The sequence below is a fragment of the Hyla sarda genome, chromosome 4 (assembly GCF_029499605.1).
Source record: "Hyla sarda isolate aHylSar1 chromosome 4, aHylSar1.hap1, whole genome shotgun sequence".
Taxonomy (NCBI): domain Eukaryota; kingdom Metazoa; phylum Chordata; class Amphibia; order Anura; family Hylidae; genus Hyla; species Hyla sarda.
The window spans coordinates 137,833,528-137,849,046 of NC_079192.1; the positions used below are offsets into that span (position 1 = coordinate 137,833,528).

Genomic DNA, 15,519 nt, shown 5'->3' on the forward strand with positions numbered 1-15,519 from the left:
GACCCTAAACAATTGCTAAATATAGCTGGGAGAAGTAAGCGGCCATGTCCTTCATCACTGGCTTATCACTCGATCTGACTCTGTGCTGAAGATGTGCTCCCTAGACTTACAATGGAGCCCATAGCCATGCTCTTGTCCCAGCTATCTCTAGCAATCGGTGGGTGTCTCACTGAGACATCGACCTATATAAACTTTTGACATGTCAGTGTGATCCGTCAAAAGTTTTTTTTAAAGACTTTGGGTACATGCAGTTTTTTTTAAGGTTTAGAAATATGCAAGTCAAAATATGTATCTGTCACCTCAAACAAAATAGCTTGCCCAACCTCAATTATAGAATAGAGATATCAGTGGTTTACCAGATGACCATATGTAACAATATGAAATGCTGCCTAATCAGACCAATGCATCTAGGCTAAACATGTATTGCTGTGCTCAGTAAAATATAATCATTTCATCACAGCCGATATTCGAAGTGTAATCTGGAGGGTTAAATTACCGTATTTCATTATTGTAATGATCATATAAAAGGCTCCAGTTCTAGACCACATATTTCTGATGCATATGGCTTTCATTTGCATTTTTGAGGCCGCACATAATCAGCAGAATTTAAACTTTTCTGCCAGTTAAATGGTCCAGAACAAGGTTCTCACAAATATTTTTCCAGCGGTCACCAGTCCAACCTCAAACATGTCAGGGGTCAGGATTCACCACAATGTGGCATCATGGGAGAATGTTTGGTTGGCAACATACTGCACTTGGTGATTGTTTGAGATAGCTGGTGACCACAAGCGACAGACACTAACAATTTACAATATTTAAAATGTAAAGTCTACTAATCCTCCCAAAAACATATACCTAAACATGCAAGAAAGGTCTTTGCATTGTATGCTCTTTTATATATGTGCAAGCTTTACATTAGGCATCTCATTTATTGCACTTATGCTTCTGGTCACACATTTATTAGCCCTGTCTACTGACTGATATTTGTTTTATTAATTTTGCCCCATGCCCATTATTGTCATTTCAATGTACTACTTCATTTCTCCTGCAGTGGTTGCTTCATGGAAACTGTGTGGTCTGCTGGATCTAGCTATAACAGGTTTTCAACAGGGCTCTTTTAAAGGCTTACTCTGCCCCTAGACATCTTATCTAGAGATTAGCGAATCGAAGCTGACCAACCCAAATTCGATACGAATTTCATGAAAATTTCGATTTGCAACTTATGCGAATATCGCTGCGATTCTATCGCACGAATAACTTCACTGAGCTCCATTTAGTGTGGTCCAGGCTCCAGGGCATCTAAAATGGCGGATCCATATGTCAGGACATGGGGCAAGGAACGCCGGAAAGACAAGGCGGGAAGGTGGGTAGGTGGGCTCACCCTGAATCACATGCAGAATGCAGCCAGTCACCCCTGGGATGTCACAGCCCTATATATTCGACAGCCATATTCCGGTTCGTCATTTCAATCATTACACTGCAGAGAGATAGGACGGACATCGCTGTGTGTGTGTTACACAGAAAAGCTTGTTCCAGCAGCGTTTCACCTCTTAGTCACCTCAGCCTTCTGTTGGACACAGAGCACGGCGTTTTTGCACAGAAATGAATTCTTACTGCAGCAATTAACCCCTCAGTCACTGTGAACAGCACGGTTTCAGAGAAGGAGAAATATTTTTTTTGGGCAAATCTGTGTCTTTACTCCACAAGAACTGGTCTGCTGGTTATAATAGTCTGTAGACAGTATAATCCATACCCAGCAGTCCATTCCTAAGAGAGTATTTTTGCAATTTTGGGTTTAGTACACAGTGACTGTGTGCTGCAGCACTGTTGTGTACTGCTGGTGTTGTGGGCAAAAATTATTTTTTTTGCGTACTGTAGCACATTTTTCTGCCCTCATAAGTGCATACTACATACCTACATCTAAATGATGTACTATTTTGTACCTGTTAATCTGTCAAGGTCCTACATACTGTGAAAGGACAGCCAAATAATTTTTGAAGTGTATAGTAGCAAATTTTTCTGCCCTCTTAAGTGCATACCACATACCTACATCTAAGTAGTGTACTATTTTGTACCTGGTAAACTCTAAGGGGCCTAGATACTGTGAAAGGCCAGGGAAAAGTAATCACCGGCTGGTGTTTTACTAAAAATACGTTTTTTTAAGCGTACTGTAGCACATTTTTCTGCCCTCATAAGTGCATACCACGTACCTACATCAAAATAGTGTACTATTTTGTACCTGTTAATCTGTCAAGGGCCTAGATACTGTGAAATTCCAGGCAAAAGTAATCACTGGCTGGTGTTTTACTCCAATACGTATTTTTAAGCATACTGTAGCGCATTTATCTGCCCTCATAAGTGCATACCACATACCTACATCTAAGTAGTGTACTATTTTGTACCTGTTAAACTCTCAAGGGCCTAGATACTGTGAAAGGACAGCCAATAGTACACACCTGCTGCTGTTCTAGACAAGTAGTGTTTTAAGCGTAGTGAAGCGCATTGTACTCCCCTCACATACACAATAAGTATGTCAGGCAGAGTAGTGCCAGGAGGTGCACAGAGGAGTGGCAGAGACCTAAATTCATCAGGCACAGGCAGAGGTGGCAGCAGAGTAGGGGTGTGTGCCAGCCGGAGTTGCAGCGAGAGGTCTGAGCTCCCGGTGTCAGCTAGCATTTGTGTCACGACCAGTAACCCAGCAGCTGTGATTGATCGGTTCACTCAGTAATCCACTTTATCCCAAGTGACATCCAACACCCCCAGTCAACAGTCAGTGGGTTCCTCAGACTCAACCCTCAGTTGGCATGGCCCTCATTCTGCTGCTGCCACCTCCAGTCTCTGTCATTGTGCTGCTCTATGGTCTCCTCATGCTAATGCTACCACCTCCAGGCTCTTTCATTGTGCTGCTCTATGGTCTCCTCATACTAATGCTACCACCTCCAGGCTCTGTCATTGTGCGCTATATGGTCTCCTCATGCTGATGCTGCCACCTCCAGGCTTCCTCATGCTGCTGCTATATGGTCTCCTCATGCTAATGCTATCGCCTCCACGCTCTCTCATTGTGCCACCATATGGTCTCCTCATGCTGATGCTACCACCTCCAGGCTCTGTCATTGTGCCGCCATATGGTCTCCTCATGCTGATGCTGCCACCTCCAGGTTCTCTAATTGTGCTGCTCTATGGTCTCCTCATGCTGATGCTGCCACCTCCAGGCTCTCTCATTGTGCTGCTCTATGGTCTCCTCATGCTGATTCTACCGCTTCCAAGCTCTGTCATTGTGCCACCATATGGTCTCCTCATGCTGATGCTGCCACTTCCAGGCTCTCTAGTTGTGCTGCTGTATGGTCTCCTCATGCTGATGCTACCACCTCCAGGTTCTCTCTGCCATGGATACTGCAAAACATAATTAAGGTGCTGGTCCCCAGTTTCAGAAATTCCCCTGCATTAGGGTCACTTTCAGGACTCCTGATGCTGCTTCTGCCACCTGCAGGCTGTCTCATTCGGCCACTATATGGTCTCCTCATGCTTCAGCCAACTCCAGGCTGTGCCATTTAGACACTATATGGTCTCTTCATGCTTCAGCCACCTCCAGGCTGTACCATTAAGACACTATATGGTCTCCTCATGCTGCCACAAACTCCAGGCTGTGCCACTCAGCCACTATATGGTATCATCATGCTTTGGCCACCTCCAGGCTGTGCCATTCAGACACTATATGGTTTACTGATGCAGCTGGACCTAGGACATTACCTAAAAATATTTTATGGTAGCACTAGCTACACTAAATCTTCAATTTCAATTTTAAAATTCATCTTTTAATCTTGTGGATTGTGAAGCCCTATTGTTTACTCATGCTTTAGCCACCTCCAGGCTGTGCCGTTCAGACACTATATGGTCTCCTCATGCTTTAGCCGCCTCCAGGCTTTGGCACTCAGCCACTGTATGGTCTTCTCATGCTTCAGCCACCTCCAGGCTGTGCCATTCAGACACTATATGGTCTCCTCATGCTGCCACAAACTCCAGGCAGTCATTCAACCACTATATGGTCTCCTCATACTGATGCCACCTACAGGCTATGTTATTGTGTCGCCATGTGACATGTGACTCCTTGTTAGATTTGGTCCTTTGTAACCACACGCCAGGGCCCGGGACACTAAAACGTTTGGGTGTTAGGTAAAATTTCAATTTCAAAATCTTGAATTTCAATCTCAAAATCTTAAATTTCAATTTCAAAATCTTATGTTTAAATTTGAAAAAATCGATGTAATCTTTTCAAGACTGAGGCCCTATGGTCGCCGACATCATATAGGTGCTGTGGAATTACCACAAAAATCCAATGAAACAGGTTGGAGCGTTCACAATGAACCATTACTGATTAAATGAAACATTTGCAGTTCCACAAAAGAGTAAGATAGTGGGAGGGGGGGGAGTGGTAGTAGTGAGAGCCACGGGCTGGAACAGGTGGTAGCTCGCCTCGCGGTGAACTGCCAGCTTGATGCTCACCAGAATGGGTACTCATTTTTTTTTTATAAATTCTAATTAAATTAAAGATAAATTACATAAAAAAATCCATTTACTCTCTTCAAATTTGACTCCATATGGTCTCCCTGCTGCCACATTCAGACGTTTTGCGCCAGTGATTCTAATAGCGATGCCTTTAATCTACATGTCATACTGAATAACAGTATTATTTCACTAACACAGCACACTCCCTATGCGTGTTAGAACAAAGCAAACTGTTCTATACCACTATTGAGGCTCTCTTTGGCGTTTTTAATACAGATTCACTGCGAATAAATTAGACCCGAAACTAATTTTTTTGAAAAATTTGGCGAATTGGCTGAATCGAATTTTTCAAAAGTTCGTTAATCTCTAATCTTATCCCCTATCCAAAGGATAGGGGATAAAATGCCTAATCGCGGGGGTCCGGCCGCTGGGACACCCCATGCCCAATCTCCTGGATTTAAAGTAAGTTCTTATCCGGCTTCTTTTCTTTCCTCTTGCATAGCCCCAATCCTTGGCTATTTTGTCTCACTGAGCCATTTCTACTTAGGTTACCTCCAGCAGGCTGCCATACCGTTGCAAGCCTGGAGGCTTCACCTAGCATATTCCTCCATAGGTAGCCTTTCTCCTTATACTTTGCATTTATAATGAATTGTACATGGGCCCCTCTTGTTAACCACTAGTCTGTCTGTATATAGACCACTGGACCGGCAGCCCATTCGCCAGGGCATGTATACATGGGAACTATAACCATAATTATAGGTACCCACCATCTATATAAATTATAAAATGCCAAGTATATGTCATCTCAGCTATAAGTCTACCTAAAATACGAGATATCTATATCCCATTGACTGCCTGCACAAAGTGATGAACATATACATACGATTCCTCCAAATGAGGGGAGAATTCTGAAAGACATCTTATACCTCCATGCTGTATATCTAGCTTTACACTAACGTGGGAGAAGAGAGAGAGGCACTTACCTATTGTGTACCCCCACTTCTCTAACTTGAATTCCCTGATGAGTTGTGCCGCAGAGTAACGGACACAGTGAAACGCGTTGGATGATAATTATTTTATTGTTTATATCAATTGGTCTTTATTACATGTATACTAATTGTGTTGTATGCACCTGACTCACGTGGTGATATCTGGAAGTACTATCTAACAGATATCTGCCATAGCGCATCATTCCCCACACCTACCTCTATCCCATCCTTAAGCTATAGGGTGAGATAGGAGGATCCGGATGCGGGCTGGCTCTCTATAGGAAGGCCTGCATTAATAGCTAGGGGGTCTGTTGACCAGCAGGGTCAGCTATTTAGGAAAATAGAAGTGGGCCATTATCAAGGCTAACCACTACCACTTATAAATTGTTTATGTTCATTTTATTGTATCCTTAATAAAAGCTATGTTTTATGAAATCTGTGGACCTCCTATTAATTTACTAAACTAGACAAGTAAGGAAAGGCCAGAGCTCCTCTTTAAGTTTACCAAATGGCAACCCTTTTTAGCTCCTATAGGAATGACACTCATCGCCCAATAGTTCCTGATTGTCCTAGTAGTGAATACATAGTCAGATTAGATAGGATGGGGAATTTATGAGACTGTTAGGGCCCAAGTACACAATTCGGCTAGGAATTATTCTCAGTGGTATTCCACTTGCAGCAGAATCCATTGACCTTCCGCCAAAAGAATAAACATGCTCATCCTTAGAGAGGAATTCCACCCGGAACTGCATTGCAGTCCTCCTCTAGAAAAGGCATGTCAATTCTTCTAATGGGATTAAGATTTCTATGTGAACAGAGACACAGAAATCCCAAATTTGAAGGGACACTGAGCCTGAGTATGCATTAGCTCTTTTTAGTCAGCTTGGATAGAATTTTGACTCAGCATTTAGCTGTGCCATTCCACTAATCTGGAACATTTGGCAGTCTATTACCTTTTGGGCATCATAATTGCCACATCCAAGGACTTTCGCTGTTCATAAATTAGTAATGTTTAGTTCACATTCAGCAAAAACATTGCCTGTGGAATTTCCCACCAATCCTTGTAACCAGCCATAATCTTGAGTGCTGTGTCAACAGAGAAGGGCATGAGCCAGGGACATTCAACGTGAATACATATGCAGCATTATTTTGCAAAGCATGCATGTATTTTCTTAAACCACAGATGTTCCCTAAGGCCTCTTTTAATGCTTAGTGCTAATACAGAGTTAGGTGAGTCGCTTAGACATTTGCTACTGTTAAATAAACCTGGAATTACTAGTGGGTTCTGCCCAGATTGCTTAAAATCTAACACCTTTCACTTGAAATTATGTTAGAACCTCTGGTCTTCATCTTTGATTTGAGTTAATGTGGAACTGAAATATTTCATGGTTGACAAAGCCTGAAAAGAAATACCAACCTGACAAATGTACTGCACAACATCTCCTAGTAGTGGGAAGGTTCTAAAATAGATTTCACAACTCTGGGGTTATATTTAATACCACTTCACAATCACTCTTTAAAGAATTAACAAGAATAGTATTTACTATGCTAAAATTCACTGTTTAGCCATAACATTACAACAACTGACAGATGACTAGAATAACATTGATGATCTCCTGACAATGGCACCTGCCAAGGGGTGGGATATATTAGACAAGTGAATGTTCAGTTCTTGAAATCGATGTTGTTTGACAAAAGACCATTCATTGTGTTATTATATTTTTTAGATATTGATGAATGCAGTACCATACTGGGCATCTGTGAATCAGGTGAATGTGCAAACACTGTGGGAAGTTACTTCTGTAAATGTCCCCCAGGATTCTTTACATCAGCAGATGGCTCAAGATGTATAGGTGAGCATCAAGAAACACTCTTCTGAGAGTTAATCTGTTATAGTTTTCTTATCATATGTTTTTTTGTGCCTAAAACATGACCCTAGTTTTTTATTAATGTCAGATACTCGTCCCGGTTACTGCTTCACCAACGTAGTGAATGGACGCTGTATCAATCAACTGCCGCAACTCCTACCAAAAACACAGTGTTGCTGTGATAGTGGAAGATGCTGGTCTGCAGGAGCAGCAGGCGCCTCTGAAATGTGCCCTTTCCGAGGAACAGGTATGATGTTTTCAAGTCCTAGTAATGCATTTGGTTAAACACTATTGATGACATGAATCTTTTTTCTGACCACCAACACCTGTGTCCAGTTGAGTGTAACCTGATGCTGCTAGTTGAATACGTCTACAACAGCTCAATGTCTCTCCACTGGCCAAGAAGAGTACTGTACACACTAAAGCATTACTGTCATGAAAAATAAACATGTCAATCTTTTGCAAAAGTTGTGACCGGTCACCACTCTAGATATTGCGGCACTGTCACTTTGAAGATGAGGTGCTTCAAACACTATAGTAAAGTTCGTCTCCCTCAATGAGCACTGAACAGGGAAGACCCCAACCTATCAAAACATTTAAAAAAAATGACTATTTGTCTGCCCTAGACTGGTAATAATGATTAAAACCACCATTTAATACCACCACACTGAATTATCAAGTTATAGTAATATCCTAGCACTGCCGCCACCAAGACAATTTGAAAATAGAGTGCCTTGGTACCCCAAATGAAAAAACATAACCCCCCCCCCCCAAAAAAAAACAACTATTATTTAACAACAATACATTTGGCATTTTATTACTGCAGCTGGTCATCTCCTCAGGCTGCTAGTGCTTGAGATCAACCGGATTAACTCATAAGTGGGTTGGTGTCAGTACACACTGTGCAGTTCTAATGTGATTTCTTACTCAGAGTAAGCTTTTGAGAGAAACATTTCCATGAGAAGACCTATAATCACAGATGAGGTGTTTAATGAAGATTTGATGTCTCTAGGCTGTGTTTATACATTGAATTTTTTGCAGCATTTTTCACAAATTTTTACTGTAATTCAGCTTTTTTTGCAGTGATTTTCTAAAATGTTGGTAAAAATTACACATTTTTTTCACAATTGCAGTGTAACATTAAAAACATTTTCTGCAAAAAGCTGAAAAAAGCAGCTAGAACTGCAATGTGTGAACAGAGGCCTTAGTAGAGGTGAATTACTCCTATATATCCTAATCCCATAGAGATAGAACTGAAGGGGAAGGTGTATATCAACTATGGCGGAGAATAACCAAACGTGTCCAGAGGAAAAGGTGCTGAATTGCCCATAGCAACCAATCAGATCACTTCTTTCATTTTGCAGAGGCCTTGTTAAAAATGAAAGAAGCGATCTGATTGGTCGCTATGGGCAACTGAGCAACTTTTCCTCTGGACAGGTTTTGATAAATCTCCCCCTATATCCTTATCCCGAAGAGAAGGCAGCAGCAGTATACACATACGGGGAGATTTATCAAAACCTGTCTAGAGGAAAAGTTGCTCAGTCGCCCATAGCAACCAATCAGATCACTTCTTTCATTTTTAACAAGGCCTCTGCAAAATGAAAGAAGCGATCTGATTGGTTGCTATGGGCAACTAGGCAACTTTTCCTTTGCACATGTTTTGATAAATCTCCCCCACAGAGCTGAAGGGGAGGAATATATTTACTATATATCCCGATCTCATTGCTGGAGTTTGCTAAAATGGGGAGGCGTCTGGAAGCTGCTAGGGGGATCTGGTAGATGTCATCCTGTAGCTCACAGAAAGTCAGCTTCTAATAGCCTGTTGTAACTATTAGGCCATGTTCACACATTGGAATGTCCGCGCAGAAAAACTCCGTGGGGACACTGCGCAAACCATCTCATTGATGGCTATGCATTTCATGCAGTGTCCGCAGAGAGAATGAATAGGTTCATTCTTTTTGTGGACACGAAATAGGCAATTTCTGTGTCGGAAACATCTGGCACAGAAATTTTTCTGTGTGCACACTGCCGCAGAATCGTGTTGAATTCAACAGGACTCTTCTGCAGCGTAATTTCCGTGCGGACATTCCAAGCGGAATTCCACACAGACATCTGGATATGTGAACATGGCCTTGGGTACTGTCGGACTTGTGATCACAGGACCAAATTAGAGTAATAAAACACTTGGATGCAGTTACACTGGAATAAAACAAATAGCGTTGTATGACTTGACATGGTGTTTATAATATAGGCAAAAAAATAATGGAGTACATTTATTATGAACAAATAATAGTCACACTGCATACAAGAAGAACACATGACAAACAAATCATTTACACCAAATAGATAAAACTTAACCTAACCTAACTTATCACTTCAATGGTAAACAATGGATATTCTGGTCATGGGGTGCTGGCAATAAATATTGGTACCCACTTAAAGTTAGAGCTTGACCCCCAGAAAGTACAATAGTCATTTTCCACTTTTATATCTTCAGAGCTCATCTCAAGTTTTTAAACCTGCCTATGGGTAGTACAAGTGGAAAAAGGCCATACTTATGGAACAATAAGTGCTTGGTGTCAAGGACTTAGCAAGTCCTTCCTGATGGCTTATGTAAGGCTAGCCATGTTTACACTCTTTCTGCAGTTTGCACTTTCCTTATTCTCAATATACACAAAAAAGGCAGAATTTTTAATCTGCAGCTTATTATTGATGTTTCTTTGGGATATACCCGTACTCGTATTGCTACACATAAAGGGGTACTTCAGCGCTAAGGATAAGATGCCTAATCGCTGGAGTCCTGCCACTGGGGACCCCCGTGATCTTGCACGCAGCAACCCGTTACAATCAGTCCCCGGAGCACATTCGCTCTGGGTCTGATTACTGGCGATCATGGGGGCCGGAGCATTGTGACAACATGGCCCCGCCCCCGTGTGATGTCACGCTCCACCCCCTCAATGCAAGCCTATGGGAGGGGGCATGACACCTGTCACACCCCCTCCCATAGACTTGCATTGAGGGGGGGAGTGTGACATCACACGGGGCGGAGCCATGACATCACAATGCTCCGGCTCCCATGATCGCCAGTAATCAGACCCGGAGTGAACGTGCTCTGGGGACTGAGTGCAACGGGGTGCTGCGTGCAAGATCACAGGGGTCCACAGCGGCGGGACTCCCGCAATCAGGCATATTATCCTTTGGATAGGGGATAAGATGTCTTAGCGCCGGATTACCCCTTTAACATATCAAAAAGGATCCAGGCATTAGGCAGTTGACTTAGATGAAAGTCATTCAAGGATGTAACCCATTTAACACCTTGTATAGCATTTCACATCATGCAGAGGAGTCACGGCTTCGTGCTGTGAACCTTCTGACATAACATTAGCATCTCGTGCTGATATGGGCCTTTACCAGGAAGCAAATCCATGTATGCCCTTCACAGATCATGTTTATTAGCAATATTCTGCAATATTCATGCATGACGTAAATTTGTTTTTCATAAGTCTAGGTTCAGACTACGGAATCTCCAGGCAGAAAATTTCCACCCAGAGATTCCGAGTGCTGCCAGCGCCGGCTGAATCAGTCTGCGCTAGGACCACACGGACACTGCAGTCTCCAATAGACTGCAATGTGTTCTGCGCGGATTTCCACCCGAAGAAAGAGCACCGCCTTTCTTCAGGCGGAAATTTCCAAGTGGATTGTCCGTTCACAAATTCCGCTTCACAAATTCTGTGGGGGAATTTGTGAACGGAAAGTGTGAATTTGTGAACGGAAAATCATTCACTACACTATACATTTTAGAAATGTGAATTTGTAGAAATTTCAAAGCAAAATTGCAGGCGGAAATTCCGTAGCCTGAACCTAGCCTAAGAGTACTACTTAATAATACCATTGGTCACCAGTGGCTTGTCATTGTATGAACACATGTGTAAGCACAGTAGGTCCATGGTTTATAGGCAGCAGCCCTCTGGTTAGGGTGTCTGTTGAAGGAAAATTTTACATTTGAAATAATGTGCAATTATACTGTTAACAAAGGGACAGCCGGGTGCAAGAGACAAGCTGCAATAGGTGCTTGGTGTAAAAAGTGGGCTGCAATGTTCTCCTTTATTTGGTATTAACATTTTAAAACTATACATGTGTATAATTGAATGTACAGCTATCAGTATAATGCTATTAAAATTATCTGTTATCATAGTTATTGTATCTTTTTTTTTAGATGAATATCGAAAGCTTTGCACAATGACTTGGGTCCAACCTGGCCAATTTCCTGTACCAGGACCTGGACCAGTTATTCCTCCGGGACCAGAGTTTCCTCCTCCTTTAGGTCCTCAAATACCACCCTACCCTCCTTTGTTTCCACAACCACCAGTCCCAGGATTGCTTCACCCAACTCCTCGAACTCCTGGTAAAGTATCATTATAGGATTTTTGCATGATTACTAAATGTTTTTCTTTAAAGTGAAATATAGAGAAAAGAGACATACTCTGGGAATTGCAGCAATGTTCAATTTTATCTCACTTATTCACAAAGTCATTACAACAGAGAAATGAACGTATTCACCCAGTGCAAAAAACAGTGCAGAGATCCTCTCAGCGTGGTGTCTTAAGAGCGGTTCATCCTGAGCTTGCTGTTGCAGGACGATTCACTCCTGGCCACATGGAGACGCTGATCCCGAGGGAATGGAAGAGCTCGCTGGCGTGCGAGCAGCTGGAGGAATGTTTCAGGAGTCCCCTCCCTTTCTAAACCTAACTTCCGTGAACCCATCACCTTCTACTAATACAGGTGAATTCTCGCGAGATTTCATTTCTATATAAAATAGTATAAAACATATAAATATACATAGAGAAATAGACATACATATACATTATTCAGGATAGCAGCAGTATTTTATAAGAAAACATTAAAATTACATTGTTCATTAATGCGTCTTGGTGTTACAGTATTCAGGTGGTGTATCCAATATACCTCCCTTTGATCTAATCTCCTTTTTATTTCATCTAAATTTGAACCCTCAATCTCCTCCAGTATTAACCACCTCAGATCACTAGTTTGATGTCTGTTTTCAATAAAATGCCTGGCGAGACTGGTTTCACCATATTTATCCATGGCTACATTTTCTTCTAACCTTTTCTTGTAAGTCCTAATGGAGCTTCTATGTTCATTTAGTCTTACTTTAATAATACGGCATGTCTGTCCGACATATGACATGCCGCATGGGCATTTAAGCATGTAGATGACCTGTTTGGAATTGCAGGTATGGAACCCTTTGAGTTTAATTTTATTACCTTGGGTTGGGTGTGTGACATAATCCCCTTTTATTATGCTGCTACAATTTTGACAGGACATACATGGAAACGTCCCTATTTTTTGTGTTTTCAGAAATTTTAGTTTGGACTCTTTCTTCTCTGTGATGTCCGCTCGTATCAAATGGTTAGCTATTGATTTATTCTTTCGGTAAATAAATCTTGGCTTCTGTTTGAATAAATGCCCATATTTTTCATCGGCTTTTAATACACTCCAATATTTGTTCACTACTCTCCTAATTAATTTCGCATGACCATCATAAGTTGACAAGTACATGAAACCCCTTTTATTATCATTCTTCTTACTTCTTTTTCTTAAGACTTCCCTAGGAATCTGTTCTGCTTCTTCCCCTACCTTTATTAATTCTGCTCTTTCATAGCCCCTCCCTACAAATTGTTACGCCGAGCGCTCCAGGTCCCTGCTCCTCCCCGGAGCGCTCGCGGTGTTCCTCTCTCTGCAGCGCCCCGGTCAGACCCGCTGACCGGGAGAGCTGCACTGACACTGCCGGCGGGGATGTGATTCGCATAGCGGGACGCGCCCGCTCGCGAATCGCATCCCAAGTCACTCACCTGTCCCGGTCCCCGGCTGTCTCGTCCTGGCGCGCGGCTCCGCACCTTAGGGCGCGCGCGCGCCAGCTCTCTAACATTTAAAGGGCCAGTGCACCAATGATTGGTGCCTGGCCCATCAGTCTAATTAGCCTCCACCTGCTCCCTGTCTATTTAACCTCACTTCCCCTTCACTTCCTTGCCGGATCTTGTTTCCTTGTGCCAGAGAAAGCGTTTATAGTGTTTGCCTTACCAGTGTTCCTGACCTCTTGCTATCGCCATTGACTACGAACCTTGCCGCCTGCCCCGACCTTCTGCTACGTCTGACCTTGCCTCTGTCTAGTCCTTCTGTCCCACGCCTTCTCAGCAGTCAGCGAGGTTGAGCCGTTGCCGGTGGATATGACCTGGTTGCTACCGCCGCAGCAACACCATCCCGCTTTGCGGCGGGCTCTGGTGAATACCAGTAGCAACCTAGAACCGGTCCACCGACACGGTCCACGCCAATCCCTCGCTGACACAGAGGATCCACATCCAGCCTGCCGAATCCTAACACAAATTTTTCAATGATCTTTTCCTTATTTTTTGTAAACTCTTCCTTTGTACTACAGATCCTCTTTTCTCTTATTAATTGACCCTTCGGAATCCCTTTAAATGTTTGGGTAGCATGTCCACTCTTTTTGTGTAGCAGGTTATTTCTGTCACTTTCTTTTGAGAATAAGGTGGTCTCAAACTTCCCATTTTTAACACTAACCTCTACATCTAGGTAATGTATGGAATTGGCATCATACTCACATGTGAACTCTATAAGTGGATGGCAACCATTCAAATTCTGTATGTACACCAAGAGATCATCTGTTGTACCTGTCCATAAAAAAAAGCAGTCATCCACATATCTCAGCCCTCAGGCTTTGTTTTATGGACAGGCTAATAAAAGTAGGGGAAGTAGAACAGATTCCTAGGGAAGTCTTAAGAAAAAGAAGTAAGAAGAATGATAATAAAAGGGGTTTCATGTACTTGTCAACTTATGATGGTCATGCGAAATTAATTAGGAGAGTAGTGAACAAATATTGGAGTGTATTAAAAGCCGATGAAAAATATGGGCATTTATTCAAACAGAAGCCAAGATTTATTTACCAAAAGAATAAATCAATAGCTAACCACTTGATACGAGAAGAAATAGTCCAAACAAAAATTTCTGAAAACACAAAAAATAGGGACATTTCCATGTATGTCCTGTCAAAATTGTAGCAGCATAATAAAAGGGGATTATGTCACACACCCAACCCAAGGTAATAAAATTTAACTCAAAGGGTTCCATACCTGCAATTCCAAACAGGTCATCTACATGCTTAAATGCCCATGCGGCATGTCATATGTGGGACAGACATGCCGTATTATTAAAGTAAGACTAAATGAACATAGAAGCTCCATTAGGACTTACAAGAAAAAGTTAGAAGAAAATGTAGCCATGGATAAATATGGTGAAACCAGTCTCGCCAGGCATTTTATTGAAAACAGACATCAAACTAGTGATCTGAGGTGGTTAATACTGGAGGAGATTGAGGGTTCAAATTTAGATGAAATAAAAAGATTAGATCAAAGGGAGGTATATTGGATACACCACCTGAATACTGTGACACCAAAAGGCTTTAATGAACAATGTCATTTTAATGTTTTCTTCTGAAATACTGCTGCTATCCTGAATCATGTATATGTATGTCTATTTCTCTATGTATATTTATATGTTTTATACTATTTTATATAGAAATGAAATCTCGCGAGAATTCACCTGTATTAGTAGAAGGTGATTGGTTCACGGAAGTTAGGTTGAGAAAGGGAGGGGACTCCTGAAACGTTCCTCCAGCTGCTCACATGCCACCGGGTGAATATGTCATTTCTCTGTTGTAATGACAGAGATGTCACTTATGAATAAGTGAGATAAAAGTGAACATTGCTGCAATTCCCAGAGTATGTCTCTTTTCTCTATATTGGACTTTTGTTCAGGAGAAGGAGCCCTGAATGAGACATAGGGAAGCCATCCATATGTGCACACCTGTGGTCTAATTTGTTTCTTTATGGATTTCTTTAGGGTGCGTTCCCACAGGGCGTATACGCAGCGTATTTGACGATGCGCAAAATTTACGGCAGCAGCGGGAAATACGCTGCGTATTCCTTGCTCACTATACACACAGGGCTTTCCCGCGGCAGCCCTATGTGTGTAGTGAGTTTTGGAGGCGGGGCTGTGTGCCGGCGTGTCTGTGACACGCGGCTCCGCCTCCAAAACTCTGCCTCCAAACCCTTAAAGTG

General features: G+C 42.3%; 1 protein-coding gene across 8 annotated transcripts in view; it reads left to right on the forward strand.

Annotated features, from left to right (window-relative positions):
* FBN1 (fibrillin 1) overlaps positions 1 to 15,519 on the forward strand; it is a 267,073-nt gene that overhangs the window by 107,149 nt on the left and 144,405 nt on the right. For 6 of the 8 annotated variants that reach the window (XM_056572267.1, XM_056572268.1, XM_056572269.1 and 3 more), the window contains 3 exons: positions 7,223 to 7,348; positions 7,452 to 7,610; positions 11,580 to 11,768. In XM_056572267.1, the coding sequence (XP_056428242.1) occupies positions 7,223 to 7,348; positions 7,452 to 7,610; positions 11,580 to 11,768 (474 nt within the window). The other 2 variants (XM_056572275.1, XM_056572274.1) reach the window with 2 other exon arrangements.